Below are 22313 nucleotides of genomic sequence, written 5' to 3'. Positions count from 1 at the left end.
ATTAAAATCCTTTACACAGGCAAAAATTCACAGATATGTATACATTCATAATACACATTCTGACCAGGCCCAAATGCCTGCTCCATCCATTGCACCAGTATTCATACATACCACAACGTAGAAACAGACATGGGGGAGGGAGGGAGGGAGGGAGGGAGGGAGGAGAGCCCCCAAGCCAACACATCTTTATTTCTTTTTTTTTTTTTTGTGACCTTTTTAAAGACAAAAATTCTTAGAAATTACCTCATAGATAAAATGTTACACAAAATGGGAGTAACAGAAGGATGTTAATACTAAGTTTAAAGCAGTGCTTCATTCTGTATGCTCAGTATAAGTTTAAAGCAACAGTTTTACATGTCCTTGCCTTATCATAGTGCACATCTGGGGCTTTATCCTTGGACCTAAATGTTTTTCCTTGAACACACATTTGTTCAAAGCCTATTTACCTTTTTGGTGTAATTAAGAAGCTCACTGTATTCCTTATTATGTAGCCTTTATTTACTATTATGAGGAGTAGGCACATTCTATTCTTTTATTTGTTTGTTTGTTTTTGTTTTTGTTTTGTTTTTCAAGACAGAGTTTCTCTGGATAGTTCTAACTGTCCTGAACTCTCTCTGTAGACCAGGCTGGCCTCAAACTCAGAAATCCACCTTCCTTGCCTCCCACATTGTGGGATTAAAGGCATGTGCCACCACTGCCCAGCTCCACATTCTATTCTTGATTCTAAGTTTATTACATCTTTCTAGTAAAACAACTAAAACCACCTCTTAAAACTTTCTTCCTAACATTATTTGAATCAAATCAGGGACTCTGTATAATTATTATTTCATCTAAACAGCATTAATTTATGAAGGTTTATCTTTACATTGATCTGCAGAAAATCTGCTTGACATGGTAGACTAGTGCCCAGGGGTTATTATATTAATTTAATAGTGACATGAAAGGTGTATTAGCTGTAAGAATCCTGAGATGAAATCTCTTTGGCACCCTGTTTCATAGATCTCTCCCATGGTGGGCCACCTTCAGGAAGGCCACCTGCTAGCCTTAGCCGTTCCTAGATGGCTCCTGACAGTGGTCTTTTAGAACTGGAAATAAATCTCTCCAGGACCTTCTAGTTTTAAAAGTTTCCACTAAATTATCAGCTTTTATTCTGATGAGTGTCTATGTAACTCGTCCCTTCTCCCCTACAGCTTTCAGGACCCTTTCTTGAGACTGTGTCTTTAGTATTTGTATTAGTATTTAGCATTAGTATTTGTAGGAGATTTGTTTTCTGGTCCTGTCAATTTGGACCTTTTTTTTTTTTTTTTTTTTCCAAAAAAGCAAAACAAAAAACTAAATGGGTCGATCTTTCTGTCGATTTGGGAGATTTTCTTTCATGATTTAATTTAAAATAGTATCTATGCCTTTGGCCTAGAGTCTTCCATGCCTATAGTTCATAGCTTGGCTTTTCCATGGTACTGCCAAGTTCTTGCATATTTTGTTCATGAATTTAAAGGAAATCATGTTCTTTGAATGAGTGATTCTGTTCCTATACCTTGTCTTCAGGCATGGATGTTCTGCCTTCCAGAAGCTCTGTTCTGTCGGTAAGGCTTCCCACTGACCTCCCCACTGACCCCCCACTGACCTCACTGACCTCCCCACTGACCCCCCCACACTGAATTTGATCTACAAATGAATTTGATTTCAATTTCTGATTGTCCTTCTCTAGCTGTTTATTTTCATTTTCTTGGCCCAAATTAATTCCGGTATCTGGAAGGCTTTGAACAAACTTAGCGCGTTTAGCGCATTTACAATTGTTCTTTGGAATTAGGTGCCTTGAGTTTTGTCTCAGTTGCTCTCCTCGAGGGCCATGCCTGTGGGGTTGGTGATTTTGGTGGGGAATGGATTTTCTTGTTTTGTCTTACTGTTTGTGTTTTTGCTACAAGACTTGGAAATCTGGAGTTAGAATATCGGTTGTCTTTTAATGTGAATTTATGTCCCAGACTTTGAAGGCCAGGGGGGCTACATTCTTGGACAGATGCTTTGCGGGGTCTTTGGTGTAGGGTCTCTCTCTAAGCCTGATGACGTCTGTGTGGCCAGCAAGCCCTAGAGCTCTGCCATCTTTATTTCCCAGTGCTAGGCTTCCAGGTGCATGATGCTGTGCCGAAATTTTTTTTTTTAAATATGGGTACTTGGTACCTAAACTCAGATCTTGTTTGCCCTGCAAGAACTTACTGATGGGGCTGTCTTCCCAGCTCCCACAATCCATTTTATAAAGAAGGAATTGAACATAAAGGATGTTTTCTATAGCTTTAAGCTGCGGACAGAATTGGCACTCTGATTATTAGTGTTCTGAGAATCTGAAGGCCTTAGAGAGACACCCACAAATAGCCTAAAAACAACCCAGCATGAACTCTTATCATCTTAGAAGTCTGGAACAAGGCGAGATTTCCCTGGGAGTGCTTGCCATAAAAATCAAAGCCAAGCTATGCAAAGGTCTCCTCAGGAGGTGAGAGTGCTCCCAAGCTGACTCAAGAGGCAGAGTAAGCTGAGCCAGGCACACAGAGCACTAGCGAATGTGCGGATGGGGAGCTCAGAACCAGGAAAGTCTACTCAGAATGTGCTGGAAGATGTCAACAATGCTTGGTGTTTTATGAGACTACCCCTCAGATTCCTTTCCTTCTGGGAGCTAAGAACAGCACTAGACACACTGTTCTGTAACCTTGGCCCTTCCTTGTCTGAAGGGGCGTCAGGGTTAGAAGGCTCCTAGGACTTCGTGGAGGTTTATGATCTCCACATCTCCCATGTGTCAGTAAACATGTGGTTCATCTATTTCATTCTTCCTGCGTATTCCCTTGCAGGTCATAGAAGAGATTTTATTTTTATCAAGAAAAAATAGAAAACTATTGACAGACTCTAAGCCAGTGAGTGGCAGCCTGGTACACTTTCTCTTGCAGTTGTGTGGGAATGGGAGGGGTGGGCGAGAGGGAAGCTGGAGAAGGCTGGTTTAGTAAACCAAGAAAGAAGATGGAAGTGTCAGCATGCCTGGAAGTGCTTGGTGGGATTGCAGTGTGCAAGGGAAAAGCAGCAGTTCAGACATGTCTGAGGTGGGAGACAAAGAGTTTTGCTCTGCTCTGCCTTCTGAAGGTGGCCTGCCTACCTGCCTTCCTCATTCTCTGCAGTTAGGAACTCAGGAAAGAGCCAGGGCTGTAGTGATTGGAGCTTAAAGGATCTGAGCCACTCAAGCCGGCTGGCCATCCCCTCAGCCCTTGCACTTTGCCAATAGCCCCCCCCCCCCCCGGCTTCTTTGAAGGTCTTAGAAAGCTCTGTGCTGGAGACCTGCTATTTAAAGGTGACTGAGCCTGAGGTGTGGTAAAGATAGCACTGAGTAAGGTAGCAGAGGAGTCGCAGAAGCCAAGACAGATGCGCTGTGTGTGAGAGGAAGGGGCGAGTGGTCAGCTCTGCTGCTGCCACGGCTTGAGTACAATTTTTAAACATGAATTGCTTGATTATTAAATAAGGAGATGTGGAATTTTGAAAACACTGTAGCAATGGGCTATTTGGGAAATTTGGATGGATATTTGAACAGTGTGACTAGCTTAGCTATTGTACTTCTTAAGGTAGAAACCAGGTTGCAAGTAATATGAGCCCATCTTCTGTTCTTGTAAACGAGTAAGACCCACTGCCTCACAAAACTGCACAGAAATGGGGGGGTTAGTGCAGTGGGCCCAGGGGCTCGCACACCAGCACTGGCCGCCCCCATCTCTGCTTTCTGTGCTCCAGAGGGGTCCCAGCCACTTACTTATCTTCCAGACAAACAACGCTAATGGAAAGAACCTTCCCTTCCCAGCATGCATACAGACTTTACTGGCTTGTATGCACACCCATAACGCACAGCACAGAGGTCAGAAGCAGGTACATATGCTGACAGTCGCCTGTCCACCTCCGGAGCAAGGGCAGGTAAGAAGCCAGCCTTGTCCGGATCCTGTGAATGGGGTCAGCTAGTTTCTCAAAGGAAAATGAAGATGTTTCCATAGAGAAGGGTGCCTGCTACCCAGACAGAGCTAACAGATGCCCACTTCGTTGTGAACCGAAGCCTTTGGCCCAGTGCATCCGAGCACTTGCATGGTCTCTGCACTCTCTCCTTTGGCCCAGAGGACACATGGTTCTATGTGCTGGGTGGCTCCGAGGAGCACTGGCTAGTTCTGCCTGAATTAATTTATAGAGCTAAAGACCAACTAATCTTGAGATTTGGGCCAATGAGCTTAGTATTTAAAACTCACATTGTCAGAAGGTAGAAAATGATATTATTTTGATAGCTAAAACTTTTGTTGTTGTTGTTCTGTTTTGGTTTTGTTTTTGTTTTTCGAGACAGGGTCTCTCTGCGTAGCCCTGGCTGTCCTGGAACTCACTCTGTAGACCAGGCTGGCCTCGAACTCAGAAATCCCCCTGCCTCTGCCTCCCGAGTGCTGGGATTAAAGGCGTGCGCCACCACTGCCCAGCCTAGCTAAAACATTCTAGCATAGCGTGAAGACCTTTCTGAGAAACTGTCTCTCTGTTGAGCCTGCCCATGATCCTACAGCCATGTGTAGGGCGCCCTGCTTCCTCAGTCACGTTTGTCTTCACCCGCACTGCACCACCCACTTTTCTTTCTACCCAGGGCCTTCCACTTATCTTTTAAGTGACCTATATACTTTGGTGACGATATCAACAGCTTCTCTTAATGAGGTCTAACTTACATATACTGAAAGTCATCTGGGTGCCCCCCACCCACCCACATACAGAACTCTTTTTGTCCTCAGAGGTAACCTTTCCCAAGTCGGAGGCCAGAAAAAATGCCGGCTAGGTCTTCTTATTCTTATATTCTTGGGTCGGTTTTTTAGTTTTTAGATTTGTCTTTTTGGTTTTTAGTGCTCGAGCACATGTAGCTTTTTCCCTCTCCTTCCCTGCCTGTCGGCACTGCAATTCCAGTTTGTTACTGACTCATTTTGCTTGAGGCTGAATAACTGTTGTTAGCCTGTTGAGCTTTCTCACATCTCATACGCTGATGATTTCTGGTCAGACATGATTCTTACACTATGAAGCACTAGTTCGTTTTATGCCCCTTAAAAGAGTTTTGGGGATTTTAAGCAAATAAAGTACTTACCACCAGTTTGGCCCTTTGGAAACTTATTTTGACTCTCCCTAGGGTGGGGTAGAGTGGCCTTTCCCTTGCAGTTGATTCCACAGAATTCTGAGGTGTGCTGTGTCCTGAGCAGCCTCTGCGTCCAGGGAAGGCTGTCAACTCTAGCTGCAGAAACTGTTCCCGCCTGTGGCATCCTGGGACTGCGGGGCTGTCTCCCGGGTGCAGTTTCTCCTTCCAGAGGTTACTCTTGTACAGGGCTGGCGTCATCTCTTCAGTGCCAAGACTGCAGAGGTCAGCCAGAGGCTTCAGGATCCTTGAGGCAGGCTTCTGAAACTGTGCCAGAGAGCAGTCTGCTTCCAGCCATCCTGTAACCAGCTCCAGCCACATCTGCTTTTCCCCGACTCTCTCTTCTCAACTCATTAAGCTCAGTAGGTTCCTTCCCTTTGTCAGTCTGGATTCTTGTTTTAGTTTTTAAAGGTTTTGAGATGAGGGAGGGTAGAGAGATGACTCAGGAGTTTAGGACACTTGTTTCTCTCACAGAGAATCTTGGTTTGATTCCCAGTACCCATATGGTGACTCACAATCAACCCTAACTCCAGTTCCAGGGGATTTGACACCCACTTTTGACCTCTAGGCACCAAACATGATACATGATACACATACATGAGGCAAAACACTCATAGACATAAAAATCTATAAGATTTTTTTTTTTTAAGGTTTAGCCAGAATTGTATGTAGCCTAGGCTAGCCTTAAAGATGCTAAGTAGCCAAGAATGACCATGAACTCTGGTCTTCCTTCTTCCCAGATATGTACCAGCGTGCCTGGCTTCAGTCTGGAAATTGATTCCAAGCATAAAGCCTCGGTGACCAGAGGCTCACCCTGCCTGTGTCCCTCTCCCCGGCGCCCACAATCCTCCTGCACTTGCTTGCTTCTCTGTGTGTACACGATGCTTCCAGAAGTTGTTCAGTCCGAAGTTGTTTATAACACAAGTAGAATTTGTGACCATCTTAGTCCTCTTAGGCAGAAATGACGCGATGGCTTTTCTCCTAGTTTCCCTTTAAAACCAAGTAAGTGAAACTGCAAACTGAAAGACCTATGGGAATGATGGACGAGGGCCACCATGCTAGGCTGGAAGTCCTCCACAGATACTCAAGTTCATAAATAACAAGGAACAAAAATTCAGGGTTTTTTGTTTGTTTGCTTGTTTGTTTTGCAACTTCTAGTGAATTAATGAGTGTAGGCAGTGCTTATTGTAACTGCTAAATTCACACACATAGGACAGGACACACATGTGCCTGTGGTAGAGTCACGTATCTGTGGTCTAGCAAAATCCAAGGAAAGATGAGCCTGGATTTGATCCAAGTTCTTGATCTGTAAGGAATACAAGAGTCAGGATACATATGAAAAGCTTGCTTGCAGGCACAGGAACGGAGTTGAGTGAGAGTGAGTCTAGAGATTATGACTAACGATGGGCTGTGAGTAGCTTTGCTCTTCTTGTTTGTATGCAGTATGCATGTACCAGTGTGTGGGTGCACGTTTGCAGTTAGGAGCCAGTGGTCAGCCTTATTCCTTAGGAGTCATTCACTTTAGTTTGGAGGCAGCGTAGCTTCCTGAGACCTGGTTTTGCTGATTAGGCTAGACTGCTGGCCAGCCCGCCCAGGAGTCCTCGTACCTACCACCCGCTAACACTAGGATTATACTGTATCCTCCTGCCTAGCTTTTTAATGTGGATCTAAGGATCAAATTGTTAGGCAGCCCCTAATTGTTAGCCCCTAATGTATACACCTTTGAATGGTTAAAAAGCATTGAGAAAGGAATAATTTATTGTGAGATGTACGGGACTATCTAAAGTTCTTCAGTGTCCATGGTAAAGCCTTGCTGGCCCAGCAGCCACACTTGTTCATCTGTGGTGCTTTCTCACACCCAGGCCTAAGTTCACACTCCTATAATATTTACTCATCAGCCCTTTCCAGAGAGAAACCTGTTGATTTCTGATGGAGACTCAGTGACTTGATGACTCAGCAGAGGTCATGAGGGCAGGAAAGACAGGGAAAAATCTGCAGCCCTAAGGGACCCAGCAGCCCCACGGCAGAGGAAGGATGCTATCGCCTGGTCACACAACGAAGGGCCAAGAGACAGGGAAATGTGATGTTGTCAAAGACACTTGATGATAAGGAGTTGTTTAAAAAAAAATTTTTTTTTTTGGTTGTTTGAGACAGGGTTTCTCTGTATAGCCCTGTCTGTCCTGGAACTCACTTTGTAGACCAGGCTGGCCTTGAACTCAGAAATCCGCCTGCCTCTGCCTCCCAAGTGCTGGGATTAAAGGCGTGCGCCACCACCGCCCGGCTGAAGTTGTTAATCAAAAAGATTTGATTTTGTGGTTATGTTTTTAACTTTTTATTGATTCTTTAGTGAATTTCACATCATCCACCCCAATCCCACGCATCTCCCCATTCCTCCATATCTGCCCCCACCTTTGCAACTTCCCTCACCCACCAAAAACAATAATTAAAAAAAAAAAAAAAACAAAAACATGCCATAGAAGCTGTGATGTGTCCCCACAGCATACCCTTTGCCCCACACAGCTTTACTTGTAAATGTTCATTGCGATGAGTCATTGTTCTGGTTCGAAGCCTCTGGTTCTGACACATTAATACTGGATCTCCTCTGTGACTCTGCTTGGATACCCTGTAGCTTTGGTTACTCCAGCAATTCATAGATGGGGTAGATATTGGTGTGAGTCAGCTCACATCCCTGGATCTGAACCTGGGTTGGTCAGCCTGCCAGCTCTCCAGTGCACCACCACCACCACCACCACCACCACCAGGGCCAGCTCTCCCTCCCACACCCACACCACCACAGCCAGCTTTCTAGCACTGTACAGGCAAGGTGCAGGGTCAGCTCTCCAGAGTGCTGCAGCTATCGAGGAGCAGGGCCAGCCCATCATACAAAGGGATCATAAAGTAGCAAGTGTTAGGAGCACAGTCTGTCTGATATTTCAGAGTGCCATGCTTGGTGTACTTTATCTTGATGAGTGAGTAGCTGTTTACTGTGTCAGACTTCATGAAGCTTCCTGAGCCTACCATATCATCCTTGGAGCCAACTGTCTGTCCCATGATGCTCAGCAGCCGTGCCAGAGCACCTGATCTGCACGCATGGCTGTCATCCACCTACCTGTTCTCTGCAGCCCACCCAGACCCATACTCCACCCTGCCACAGCAACTTGTGGCTATGTTTTTAGAGACCTTAGCTTTGAAGCAATACATTCTGTGATATTTACAGATATGTCTTAGCTTCAGAATGATCCAGGGTGTGGGTGGCTGTGGGGTGAGTGTAATGAGGGGCTGTATGTGACAATTGTAACCAGATCATTTCATTGTGCTAGTTTTCTCTACTCTTGTATGTGTGCTTCAGAATTTACATTACACGATGAAAATAAAACAAAATAAAAAATCTGTGCTGGGGAAAGGAAGGTTGAGAGTTTTAGGCTGGTGTGGACTGTGTGAGGAGGCTGTTTCTCAAAAAGTTACAACAGAAAATAGATGTCCAATCAAAAAAGTTTCCTTTGGGAATGAAGGGGGAATAAGTAATCTGAGAAACTCTCACAGTCCCGCAGACCTGTGGTGTGTCTGAAGGTTTTGTTAGGAAGAATAAAAGCTCCGTAAGGTTCTTTGAAAGAAAGCCTGTGGAGAGCCCCAAGAAAGAGAGACAGCTGATTGGCTCAGCCTGCAGTTACCATGAGGCCAGTCACAGAGTCCTAGCAGGTGAGTGTGTGAGGCAGAGGCTGCAGCGGGCATTTGTGACCCAGCCTCTGGACTCTGTTGCAGTCACTGGCAGGAATGACTGGTGTAATCAGCGTCATGCTGTGGCCTTACTCATGGTTGCTGTTTACTGTTAAACTGCCTGTGCTTCAGCATGAGACCACAGGGTTGTGTTTCTAGCATACACCAAGAAGGTACAGCATACAGACCCAGCAAGCTCCTGTGTAGCATCTCAGGTTATGAGCTATGATCATCAGTCTGAGAATGTTTGTTTCTGTGGGAAATGTGAGGTGACCCCTTGGAAATTAGACCAGTGTTTCTTCTCTATCACAACATGGCAGACTTTTTAACGAAGTAGAAATACCCACATTCAAGTCCTAGACTATGATCTAATCTTGACCCACCTGCAAACGATTTTTACTGCCTGTCTCATTGCTCTTTTTGACTAACATAATTAATAACCACTGGCTATCACTGTTAAAAGCACACACCTTGCTGCTTCTTTCTTCCCTCATGTTGTGTCCTGCAAAGACTCTACTATCGGGGATATTTTTCCTCTTTTCAGTATAATTTAAACCTCAGAGCAAGGGAGTGGAAACACAGCCCTGAAGCTTCGGGTGGGATCTCATTTTTAAATATATTGCCACCAGCACCCGAGTGAGTACCAGCTCCCCTTCATCAGGAAGCCTTTGGCACCCAGAGCTTGGGACTAAGGGTTACCTCTCGGCGGTTAGTCATCCAGCTAGTTCTGGAGCCGTGGTCTCGTGTGCTTCTCTGAGTCAGCGTCTTTGTAGCAGGTTGCAATGCTTTGCCATTTTGTGAACATGAAGTGCCCTGTTCACATCAAAGCTTATGACGTCACACTTGGCATGGGTTTAAAGCTGATTTATCTTGTTCAGCACCAGTGACCCTACCAGCAGTGACATCCTCCTCCGCAGTGGCTAGCTTACCCTGGCCAGCAGAGTTGGAACCAGGAGGCATCAGAGACCAAGTGTGGAGACGCAGACCTGTAATCTCAGCATTTGGGAGGCGTGGGCAGAAGGGCACCAGGTTAGAGGCCAGCATGAGTTACATGGCAAGGAAACATACCTGGAAAGGACCGGGAAGTGCATCTGAGCCACTCGAGAAACCAGTGCAGTGAGGGAGAGACCTGGATGACGAGGGCAAAGGTCTTCTTTTTGGCCATGCTTAGCCACAATGAACCTGAGTCCTTTGTGTCCTCTGCTCCCCCTCCTGATCTCTTCCGGTTTGTTTATAGAGGCTTTTTATTGTTAATTTTTGAGACTGGGTCTTGCTCTGGACCTCACTATGTAGCTCAGGCTGGCCTAGACCTTATGGCAGTCCTCCTGCCTCAGCTTCCCAGGAGCCACCATGGCAAGCTTTCGGGGTGACTGTGGGGGGTGGGGTTAAGGACCACACAATGATGAGACTCTGGAAATGAGCTACGAGGTGTACAATGCAGGAAAGTCATGTGTGCAGTTGTCTTTACAGACACCACATGCACTCCGGGGCCCTGGGAACTCCAGGAACTCTGTCCAAACCCAGCAAGATAAAGGTGGTCAGAGTCTGAAGGGAGAAAGAGAGAGCCAGGCATAGGCCAGAAATTGGCTCCTCCATTTTGTGGTATAGACAGGATGGATATGAAGTGTAGAGCAAACACACAAACACACACACACACACACACACACACACACACACAAATTCAAAAAACCCTAAATTTCAAGTATTATTTATTTTAAAATGTGGAAGTGATATAAAATATTTTATCTTAAACTCCACTTTTTTTGAGGGGGTATGTTTCACATTAACTAGCAAAAACAGCATGTCCTGGGTAGCTCAGCAGGTAAAAGGCTTGCTGCATAAGCCTGACCTGGATTTAACCCCTGGAAGGTGGAAGAACACACTCCTGCAAGTTGCCCTCTGACCTCCACATTTGCATGATAGCACCCCTCCACCTCTTGCTAAATAAACAAACAAATGCAGTAAGGTTTAATGCAGTAATGTCTGTGCATCGTACATCACTGATCTAAGATGGGTGCAAGCCTATCTGCAAATGCATCCCTAGCACTCGGCCTCGGGTCAGAGGATAAATACATATGCATTACCAAACTGTGCCCCATAAGCACTGAGGCATTGTGTACTCTATGCCTTCCCCACAGCCTGCCACCTGAAACAGCTTATTTGGGGGTGTCATAATGACACATTTCTGCTTACTAATCTGGGAGGTTTTGTCCTGTTTTTATTTTGAGACCAAGTTTCATTGTGAGACTTGAGCAGATCGCAAACGTGGCAATATTTCTGAGTCAGTATTCCTAAGTATTTCAGGTGTGTACTGCCATGCCCAATATGAGGAAGTTTTAAAGCCATTGTCTGACTTCTTGTTCTGTTTTTTAAAAGACACTATCGGTGAATTTTGATGGAAATTGAAAATTACCACTATGGATTTAGGAAGAGCAAACTGGGGAGGCCGGAATGGCCATGGGCATTTTCCTTTGTCTTCAGAGTTCTTGGGCTTCTAGGGTAAGGAGGCTGTCCACAAGGACTTGTTGCTCATGGTGGGCAATCAGGCTGAAGATATTCTAGCTCAGGCTGCATCCCCAGTAGCAGGCAGGCAGCTGAAGAGCCACAGGCTCTAGCAACCTGCACATCCGCTCTGCAGACAGTGCTAGGTCCTCTGAGTGCTTCTTTGAGGCTTGTACCCGCTGCTGCTCTCTCTGCTGGTTTTCCCTTTTTCTCGGTCAGATGTAAACAAACAACTGAATACTCACAAGACCGAATGGCCTCACATTTACCATTATTGAGAAAACAGGGTTCTTATGACAAGGAATCTCACCACACAGTTAGCAGTGAGTTTGATAAACTCCTAAGTGAGAATAGTGAAGCCTGTTTCTCAGGAGGTCACTGGGCAAATCTGGAAGCAGAGAAATGTGTCTTACAACAAGTATGAGTGATGTTTACAAAGAGGTTGAGAGCCAGTCTTTAAATGAAGGCTGGGACTTGGTACTGGTGAGGTATGCACCTTGGCATTTGGTGGCCTCATTCCATGTGTGACTTACAAATATTTGTCCCTTTCTGTTCCTGTCACTAACCCCACCTAATTGCTGTTTCAGGAAGGGTTTTCACTCATTGGCAGCAAGAACTGGTTGAAGATTGTAAGACGCATGGACTGTCTTCTGTTTGGAACAACAATAAAGGCAAGATGACACTGAACTGCATGACCGGCCATGCTTACACTAATGTCCTACTTTTCCCATTGCTGTGTATGTGGCAAGGTATGGGTATGGGGAGCCCCTGGGGCAGAGGCAACCAGTGCTGGAAGAACGTGTTGAAGAAAGGTTTGCCCAGTAAACAAAACCCCAAGTAAGTAGGAGCTGGTCCTGGCATGCAGGCTGGTGGCCAGCATGTGGCTGTGCCGTGTGGCTTCTCTGTTCTGAGCACCGGGAGCAGGCAGGCTGCTTAGTTACATGTTTAAGAAGGTATTTTTGAAGGTCTCATGGAGTATATATTGTCATTTCTTCTCATTGTAATATTTAAAAATAGGAACTGGGTGTGGTGGCACATGCCTTTAAATCCCAGCACTCCAAAGGCAAAGGCAGGCAGATTTCTGTGACTTCGAAGCTTTCCTGGTCAACACAGTTCCAAGTCAGCTAGGGCTATGTACAGAGAACCTGCCTCAAAAAACAAAACCAAACAAACAAAAAATCCCTGGCCAGTAAATGGCTTTGTAGAGAAAGGTGTTTGCTGTGTTCAATCTCTGAGACCCATAAAATACAGAGAACCCACTTCTATAAGCTGTACTTTGATCCCCATGGGATGGCATCACAGCAACGTGTAACTTCAGTTCCAGGGGAATCTTATTCTCCGTTCTAACCTCTGTGAGCACCCTTTCCCCTCATACACAGACATACACATAGAGACATAAATAAATAATGCAAGTAAATCTTTAAAAAATTAAAATTCCCTTTTATTTGTGTGCTAGATATGTTAAATATCAAAGAAACATGCAAACTAATCAACTAGATGAAGCCCCTTAAAACACACACACACACACACACACACACACACACACACACACACACGAAGCTAGTGGTAGTGGTGGCGCACCCCTTTAATCCCAGCACTAGGGAGGCAGAGGCAGGCAGATCTCTGTGAGTTCAAGGTTAGCCTGGTCTTCAGACCAAAGTTCCAGGACAGCCAGGGCTACACAGAGAAACTCTTGTCTCAAAACTGAAGAAAAAGAGAGGAAGAGAGGGAGAGGGAAGGAGGTGGAGAGGGAGAGGAAGGGAGAGAGAGAAAACCAATCAGTTAACATTTGGCCAAGCATATAATGAAATTTAGGGGACAGACACTAATTTTAAGTCAGACTTTAGGAATTCAAGGGGCACTTATGTGCATCCAGTAAATGGCTCTTAGCCAGGAGCACAGACCCCAAAGAGCATCGCAGAGTTCAGGGGGTCTCTGAACCTACAGGGCTTTCCAGTGACCTCTAACTTGAACTTGCAGTTCTTTCTGCTATGGCTGTGGGTGACAAACTTCAGTAGTATGGAACGTCTCACGGTGGACACACAGGAGCTTCCTGCCACCGTACAGTCATTGATCTCAGAAGCCATTTCTGCTCATTATCTCTGAGGTGGCTACAGTCATGATGTTAATACATTAGTAAGAGGGACTACCTCTCAGCAGATCACATGTAGTGTTTAACAATGTAACAACCAGAAAGAAATGTAACAACCATTAAAGGAAACAATAAGAACTGGCTTCCTGGACCATAAGTGGACACAATGCACAGAGCAACAGATCCAGCCCAGTGCCAACAGGTGACTGCCATCTTTGGCTCAGAGAACATTGGAGAAAAGGGGTCAGAAAGAATACCAGGTCTGTTATGAGTCAGCCTTTCCTAGGAAATCGCTGCATAAACAATACTGGAACAATGGCAACGTTAACAGACATGCTGATGTTGGCAAACATCTGTGTTTCTTCTGTAAATCATACATATACTTCATTTACATTAACGTTGCTTCAAAGCATTTAGACATTGATTATGTATATATAATAATTTACATAAGCTTTAATACATGTCATAATTAGACTTTTAAAGGATTTATTTGTATTATTAAATGTATATGCACATGCCCCTGGTGGTCAGAGGCTTCTGATCCCCTGGGTACCATTGGTGTTACAGGTAATTGTGAGCTGCCCAGTGTAGGTGCTGGGAATTGAACTCAGGTCCTTTGCAAGAACAATAAGTGCTCTTAACTGCTGAGCCATTTCTTCAGCTCTTGGACTTTTTTGTTTGTTTGTTTGGTTGGTTTTTTGAGACAGGGTTTCTCTGTATAGCCTTGGCTGTCCTGGAACTCACTCTGTAGACCAGGCTGGCCTCGACTCAGAAATCCACCTGCCTCTGCCTCCCAAGTGCTGGGATTAAAGGCGTGCGCCACCACTGCCCGGCTAACCTTAGACTTTTTTAAAAATTAAAACTAGAAGTATTTTGCTTGCCGTTATATAAATGATATTCTTTATCCACAACTTATCTCCAGCTACTTAATATTGATTTTTTTCTGAGTCAATTTAAATTTAACCTCCTTATTGAACTTTTATTAACATGTTAATATTTAGGTTTCTAGGAAAGTAATTTTATCATCTGCAAATAATGATTATTTCCAGTGGTTCACATTTTACAGTACTTTCCCTACCTGTGATGGCTATTCTTCATTGTGAAGTGAAATAAAAACAATTTGACTTGTTTTTAGAGTCAACTAGGAGAGATCTGTGGGCAGGTCTGTGCTGGCACCTCTGAGAGGTTTCAGTGAGGGAACAGGACTCACCCTGGTTGTGGGTTGGGTACCTGGACTGAATGAAGTGGAGGAGCAGGAAAGTCTAGTGAACACCAGCATTGATCTCTTTCTGCAGATGGCACGTGAGCAGCCATCTCAGTCCCCATGAACCCGAGCCAGCGGGAACCCTGCTTTGCTGTAGTTGCTCTCACAAGTACTTGTCACAGCAGCAGGACAGTGACTGGCCTCTAGGCTGAGCCCTGGTACCCTGTGGCTGCGCCAGTGTCCTGGCCTCTCCCTGACTGCATGGGTTATGGTGTTCAAGTGGTAGCTGCATCTCTAGCTGCGCTTAGGTCTTAACTACATGGAGGAGGTTCTGTTTCAGATGTAGTTTATTTACTGAGATGTTTGCCAGGACTACACAATGCATTCTAGCAAGTGCTTTTTATCACTATTTTTTGGATAGTAGGAGGCATGGGAGAGCCAGATCAGAGGACAATTTGGGGAGTTGGGTTTCTCCTTCCAGCATGTAGGTCCCAGGGACAGAAATCAGGTCATCAGAATTAGCAGCAAGTGCCTCTGCCCCGAGCCGTCCACAGGCCCCATCAAATACTTTTGACCCTTAACAACATCGTTTCTTTTCCTGCCTTGATGTCACATACTGACAGAGCTTTCAGCCCCTGTACAACATACGCTGTTGTTCAAATTGACAAATAGAGGTAAGGTTTGTGTTCCTGTAGCAGAAATTTAACATAACTTGGATCCTGCAGATAGTAAACATTGTATTTTTTTCTCTTTAAGCAGAATACAGACTAAGCAGGCATGTACAGTAGGTTTCCTTCCCTTAAACAGCACTGAGCACTAGTAAGAACGCTGGCCAGTGGGCTAACAGCAGACACTTCATTCCTATCTGAGAGACACTTGGGATGAAAGGAGTAAGTCTTTGTCTCTCATCCTAGCGACTCACTAAAGAAATTTGCTGATTTTGTCCATCCCGGTCTTTGACAATTATCTCAGAGCAAATACACTCAAGTTTGTTCTCGGAATGTATTAAGCCAATTTTCCACTGCTATAATGAGATAACAGGCTAGGTTACTTTATAAAGAAAAAAAGATTTATACAGCCTGCAGTCTTGGAGGCTCAAAGGACTGGCATCTGGTGAGGGCCTTCTTGCCGACAGTCTCAAAGTGGTACAAGACATCTCATGGCAAGAACCAGGGAGCAAGCATGTGTCTAGCCTCACCCCCTTGTCTTTCTTATAAAGCACCAAGGGGCTCTGCTCAGTGACCTTCTGTAATCCTTATGACTTCTCAGGGCCTGGCCTCTCATCACTCCTGGGTTGGTGCCTGTCCTCTTGGGCCTCAAGACTGGGATGCAGTTTAAACCTCAGTAATCTGAAGCTAACAGGAAAACACAATGGGTACTTGAGGTCTCTGATGCCTCCTCCCTGGCTCCGTGTAGCACTGGGGTATCACATCTTCCAGAGCAGGGTGACAATTTCTGCTGTAGAGTGGCTTAAGCGCTTGGTGACCTTATTCCCGCCTGGGAAGAAAAGCCTCTGCTGTGCTATGTGTGGAGACAGTGCAGAGGCCAGCACTCAGCCTTGCTTCCAAAAGGTCCGTGGAGTTTCCTGTAAATTACCTAACTCGAGATTAAGTATCTAGCTAAGATCAGAATCACCTCTTAAAATACTGTAATTCTTAGGTGACTGGCAGCTTAGATGACCCAAACTGTCCGGACAGTTTGTGAACTTGAAAATGCTTTCCCTGGAGGTGAAGAGATGGCTTAGCAGATAGGAGCACTTAACTGCCTGAGTTCTGTTTCCAGCACCCACAGCAGGCTGCTCACTCACAACTGCCTGTAGCTGCAGCTCCAGGAACTCTGCCACCCTCTTCTGACTCTGTGATCCTTTTTCTCTCAGAAGGCCGCAGGTCGATTTTACTGACTTGATAAATTTGGGAATTAGTCATCCAAAAATCTCAAATGCTAAAGGCGCACACACACACACACACACACACACAAAAGATACAAATGAACTAGGAAGCTTGGGAAAAAAAAATCTTCAAGCTCAATTATAACCAGAGAAATCCAAGTTTGAAAATCTGCTTACCTCTTATGTGACAAAATGACCATGAAAAACATCTCGGTTCTGAATGCACAGGGGACAGGCACATGGGCAAGCCTGCATTCAGGAGTTAAAATAGGGGAAAGGCTGGGGCAACCTGAATATTTGTCAGTAGGAGGCCAGTTAAATAGAGAGATATGCTTTAGCTTTTAGAAGTAATGAGCTATACTTCTATTTTTATACATCCATTGAATAGAAAATTAGGCTACAGCACTGTGGCTTAAAATATGCACAAAATACAACCTATATATTATGTATTACATGGGAGAGCTTTAAGGTGACTTCTAACAGATCCAGGTACTCTTCAAGGGAGTGATGACAACACCCTCAGAAAGCTGGGTGAATGGGAACATGGGGAGGGGTTCTACATGCTTCCCAGAGCCCAAGCCTTTGGCTCTGGTGAGTTTTATATAAACAGAATAAACTGAGTGGGGGGAGGGGGGAAGCAACAACTTGTTTATAGGAACATTTAGAACTTCCTTGATACTGGGGATTTACACACCACACATGATTTACATTGAAAGGGCAATCTACATGATAATCTCAGCACCTTTCTTCTTTATGGGAAAAGACTGAGCAAACGTATGCAGTGCTGCTTGGGAAGGTCTGTGTGGGTTGACTCATCCAGACAGAATATTAGAGTGGAAAAAGGAAACTCGTACTCAATAATGGTTTCATGCTACTATGACCTGGGTCTGGTTTTAAGCTTGTTACTGATTGTTACTTGTAGTTTTTCTTTTTGTTTGTTTAATTTAGATGCACCTGCCCCACATTTGCCAATCTGCTGAAGGAATTCATAGAGGACACTAAAGGGCTCTCCCTTACCTGACTTGTAGCCGTGAGGTGTCCTAAGAATATAGGGTACTAGAAGTTATGAGTTCACATGCTTCCAGCATGTGCCTGTGCCCCCCTCCCCAATGTTTAAGTTCACTACCTCATTTAACATGGCAGCCTTCCCATCCCTCCCATATAAGCATTCACTGAGATCAGATCTGTCTTTCTCAGTCACTCTCCACCTTATTTTTTGAGATAGGTTCTCTCACTGAACTCACAACTTACTATTTCAGCAAGGCTGTCTGGCCACTGAGACCTTGGGGTCCTCCAGCTACCACTCCCCAGTGCAGGGATGACAGGCAGAACTGCATGCCTGGCTTCTATGTGAGTTCTGGGATCCAGTGCAGGGCCTCATGTTTGCAGTGAGCACCTCACCCACAGAGCCTTCTCCCCAGCCCAGCCTGCTCCTCCCTTTGTCCTATTCAGAAACATTTTAGTGAAACCAGGGCTATTGCATATTTTTTCAGGCTTTTCTATTTAAGGAATGAGATGCTATGAAACTTAACTATTGTTTATGCTAACTTAAAAATTTATTAAAAATGAAAACTATCAGTTGTAAAATCTGTATTGAAAGCAAGATAAAATCATGACTAGAAGGTCATTGAGTGACCATCCAGTTTGCCATTGTCGTTGCCTGGGGGAAATGAATTCTAGTACGAGGTGAGGATTCTAAAAAGGTACAGAAAGAAGCTCCTGGCTTCTGTGTACCTGCCCCAACAAGGAAGAGAGCATCCCTGGGAGACCTCAGGGTGAACAATACTCAATGCTGATGTTTCATTTTCACACAGAACAAGAGCCGAATGTTTCGTGTCCAGTTTAGTGGGGAGTCCAAGGAAGAGGCGCTGGAGCGCTGCTGTGGCTGTGTGCAGACCCTGGCCCAGTATGTCACTGTTCAGGAGCCTGACAGCACCACCCAGGAGCTTCAGCAGAACCAAGGCCCACAGGAAGCAGGTGAAAGCCAAGGGAAGGACACACTGCAGCAGGGGGTGAGTGCTGATATCTCGGATCGTGTGGTGCACTGTGACAGGGTGGTGCACTGTGAGGAGGCTGCTCACAGCCGCCTGTAACACCAGCTGCACGTGACCCAGTATGCTTTTCTGGCCTCTCACTAACATGTACACACACACACACATTTTTAAAAAGACCTAATGCAGGCCGGGCGTGGTGGCACACGCCTTTAATCCCAGCACTTGGGAGGCAGAGGCAGGTGGATTTCTGAGTTCGAGGCCAGCCTGGTCTACAAAGTGAGTTCCAAGACAGCCAGGTCTATTCAGAGAAACCCTGTCTCGAAAAACCAAAAAAAAAAAAAAAAAAAAAAAGATCTAATGCTGAGTGATCTTTTAAATTCAAGGTTCATAATTTCAAACTAGCTGCCTAAAGGCCAAGAAATGTATTCCAGTGTCATTACAGAGCAGGGGTTCTCAAAGTGTGATCCTTCAAGGTCAAGACCATTTCATCACAGTAAAACACTTACCTACCAGCCTCACTGTCTGCATTAGTGGGACCAGAAGACTGAGGAGCCAGGCTCCCCACACTACAAGCCAGGCAGTGGACTGCCCTTGTTTCCCAAGGCATGCAGAGTAAAAGGGGCCACACTGGACTAGTGCTGGTTGTTTCCAGAAAGCGCCCGAGCAGGACACCAGACACTGGCAGCCAAACTACCGCTGCCCTGAGGAGGAAGGGTGCTTCAGAGCCTTGGGCAGCTCAGGGCAGTGCATCTCTCAGTGAGCACTTCAAACAGAATTGAGGCCTTTCCTTCTAGACAACAACGGACACTACCTACTGACAATAACAGAAGGTGTGTTTTGGTTTTGGAGAGGATCTGCCCTGTAAACCTGTGATCCTCCTGCCCCAGCCTCCAGGTTTGTACTGGTGTGCTGGGCCTGAAATGTAAGCTGAAGTAAGAATCTTGGAAAACTTGTGTCTGCCACACAGGTGTCAGGCCTTTCTGACCCAAGACTTCTTTGAGCCCCCCCCCCCCAGGTAAATGATTTTTATGAACAAGTGACAGAATGTGTTGACACCTGGAAGTTGGGTATAATTTACTAAACAATATGTATACACTGATCAATGCATGGTACCTAAAAATTCCAAATGGCTGAGAGAGAAGTGAAGACCAGAGCAGTGGCTGTGGTGCCAAGACACTTCAAGTTCACTGCTACAGTTCAGTCTATGTTGCCTGCCTGTGTGCCTATTAACAAATAAGGCAAGTATGGCTGTACCATGTGGGAACACATGCAGACTGGGCCTGGAGCTACAACAGCAGACAAAGGCTCTGGTGTGCTGACTCTAAAGGCTGGTGCCAGACTGTCTAGATAGAAACATCCTAATAGGACTAAATCTGTTCTCAGGGACTCTTCTCATCTGTAATTTTGTGTTCTGGATAGGTGAGACAGCCTGATATTATGCAAAGGCCACAAGCTCTGGTATTTGAATAGATCTAGGTTAGAGTCCTAGCCTGTTTTTTAATGGTAGCTGTGTGATCTCATGCAAGCCATGAGCCTCCACTGTGAAGTTGTGAACGAGAAGAACTGGGGAAGAAAACTGAACAGTGCCTGGAAAACAAACAGAAACCACACTGTTGTCACAACCGCTGCTGCCAGCACGGCCACCTTCTCAGGTCTGCTCTTCTGCCAGTGAGCAAAGACAGACTCCAGAGCCCAGAAGGAACAAGAGACTCACTGAATTGGCAGGGCAGAAGGTCAAGCCATTGAGCACAAGCAAGGTCTCCATACAGCAAGCTTGCCTTAGAGCAGACATGTCCCAAGTCAACCCATGACTTCTGAGACCTAAAGCTGGACGCATGCTTTCTTAGTCTACCTTAAAAGTTGAGGCATGACCAAGCTCAGGCCATCATGCAGCATTACGGCGCAGTGTTTATCTATACCACGTCTTTTAGTCAACAGTAGTTGTTCCCTTCTTTGCAGATAGGAATAATTAAAGTTCCTGAGTCATTTCTTGGCTTGTGTTTTAGGTTTTACTTTTCCCTAGCCTTGTAATTTTGTTAATTGTGGCCTCACCAGGTGTTTCTCAACCCAAGAGCTCTTGAGACAACCTACACCACCATAGGAGAGGGCCAGGCAGGAGCCCAGGGGTGGGGGGAGGAGATAGGAAGACAGGTGGTAGTTCTTAGGACCTCTCTGTGGGCACAGATGTCCAGAAGCAGTAGGAGCAAGAATAAAGTCTTAGTGTGTGCACAAAGCTTCCCTCGACTGCTAAGCTGAACCACCTCGTCCAAGAGCCCACCAGACTCAGAAGTGTGGCCACCCTCAGCTGCTATTTAGTGTTGGGGGGTGGTATTTTGGCTGACATCTTTCTCACTGCAGCCCCACGTGAGTTAAACTGATAGGCAGCCCACAAAAGCACTGACAGCAGAGATAGAGGGACACTAGGCACCAGAGTTTGACTTCTGTAACACCTGATAAACTGTAGGAATTGAAAACATGAACCAGACTTATCTAAGTCCCATTCCCTACCCCACCCTCCTCCTTTTCTAACTGCATGTTTCTCTGCAGCCCTCCCTGACCCTGGAGCAGCACGTGTGTATGGCAGCTGGGGCAGATGTTCTACAGGAACGGACCTCAGTGACACATCTAGCTCAGGTATTTCTGTGCTGGGCTTTGTTCCTAAAAAAGGAACAAAATACACAAATTTGTATTCCTCGATTCTTTCTCTTATCCTAGAAAAGAAACTTAAAGTATTATTAAACAGAAGATGAAGTCGGTCAACGACAGGTTGCTGCCATTAGCTTGCCCCTGCCCTTAGACCACACAGGTTAGCATGTGGAGACTGGCTGTCTGAGGAAGTAAACAGGAGACGGGCTTCATGTGCTGTGAGGAAATCAACACTTCCCTGAAAGAATGAGAGAATTTAATTTAAACTATTCTAAAACAAATACCAAAACCAAACCAAGATCCTAATTCCTTCAAGGGCCATCTTTTAGTGCTACTGTCTCAACTAAGGAACAGGGAAAGTAGGGGGAAGGCATAAAAAAAAAATCACTATTGCTGTTTACCTGAACATGGGCTCTGGTAAAGATGGCCCTGGAACCAACTCCAGACCATTTAACAGGAACAGCTCAGTTCCAAAGACACAGCAGGATAAAAGCTGGTACAGAAGCTGTGCATGTTTACAGACTCCCATCTTCTTCTACCAGTTCTTTAAGTTCATGGACCAACTGCTCATAAACAAATGTCATGCTATGCAGTGAAGTCTGTCTGAGCCCAGGAGCCTACTTAGCCCTTAAAAAAAAAAATCATAGGGCCCTTCAGAATCTTTTGCTTGCTGACATTCTCAACCCCTTGCCACGCAGACCTTCTTGCAGATGGCTCCTGCCCACTTGTAGCTCCATTCACACTTACAGTAGTTGGCTGCTACCTGCTGGAATTCACTGAGGAACCTCTGGTTCACTACATCCTGGCTGTCCCAGGCAAGGGCTTATACTAACAACTCATGCTTCCCACAGAAACTGTATGTTCATCAACCTGAAAGGATGAGGAGTCTTTTTGTATTTAAATAGCACCTATTAAACTGTGCAAATAGTGGTACATAAAGAAAATAAGGGCTGGGGGGGGGGTCATGGCTGGCTTACTAAAGATAAATAAGACAGTTACAGGGGGCTGGTGAGATGGCTCAGCAGGTAAGAGCACCCGTCTGCTCTTCCAAAGGTCCTGAGTTCAAATCCCAGCAACCACATGGTGGCTCACAACCATCC

General features: G+C 45.4%; 1 protein-coding gene across 1 annotated transcript in view; it reads left to right on the top strand.

Annotated features, from left to right (window-relative positions):
- Rec114 (REC114 meiotic recombination protein) overlaps positions 1–22313 on the top strand; it is a 99257-nt gene that overhangs the window by 72853 nt on the left and 4091 nt on the right. Inside the window, exons 3-4 of the mRNA XM_029543095.1 lie at positions 18388–18585; positions 21115–21201. Coding sequence (XP_029398955.1) covers positions 18388–18585; positions 21115–21201 — 285 coding nt within the window. The remainder of the gene's footprint in view (positions 1–18387; positions 18586–21114; positions 21202–22313) is intronic.

Source organism: Mus pahari, chromosome 10 (genome assembly GCF_900095145.1).
Source record: "Mus pahari chromosome 10, PAHARI_EIJ_v1.1, whole genome shotgun sequence".
NCBI classification, from domain to species: Eukaryota; Metazoa; Chordata; class Mammalia; order Rodentia; family Muridae; genus Mus; species Mus pahari.
The sequence above is the reverse complement of the archived record's forward strand: the minus strand, read 5'-3'. Positions and strand labels throughout refer to the sequence as shown.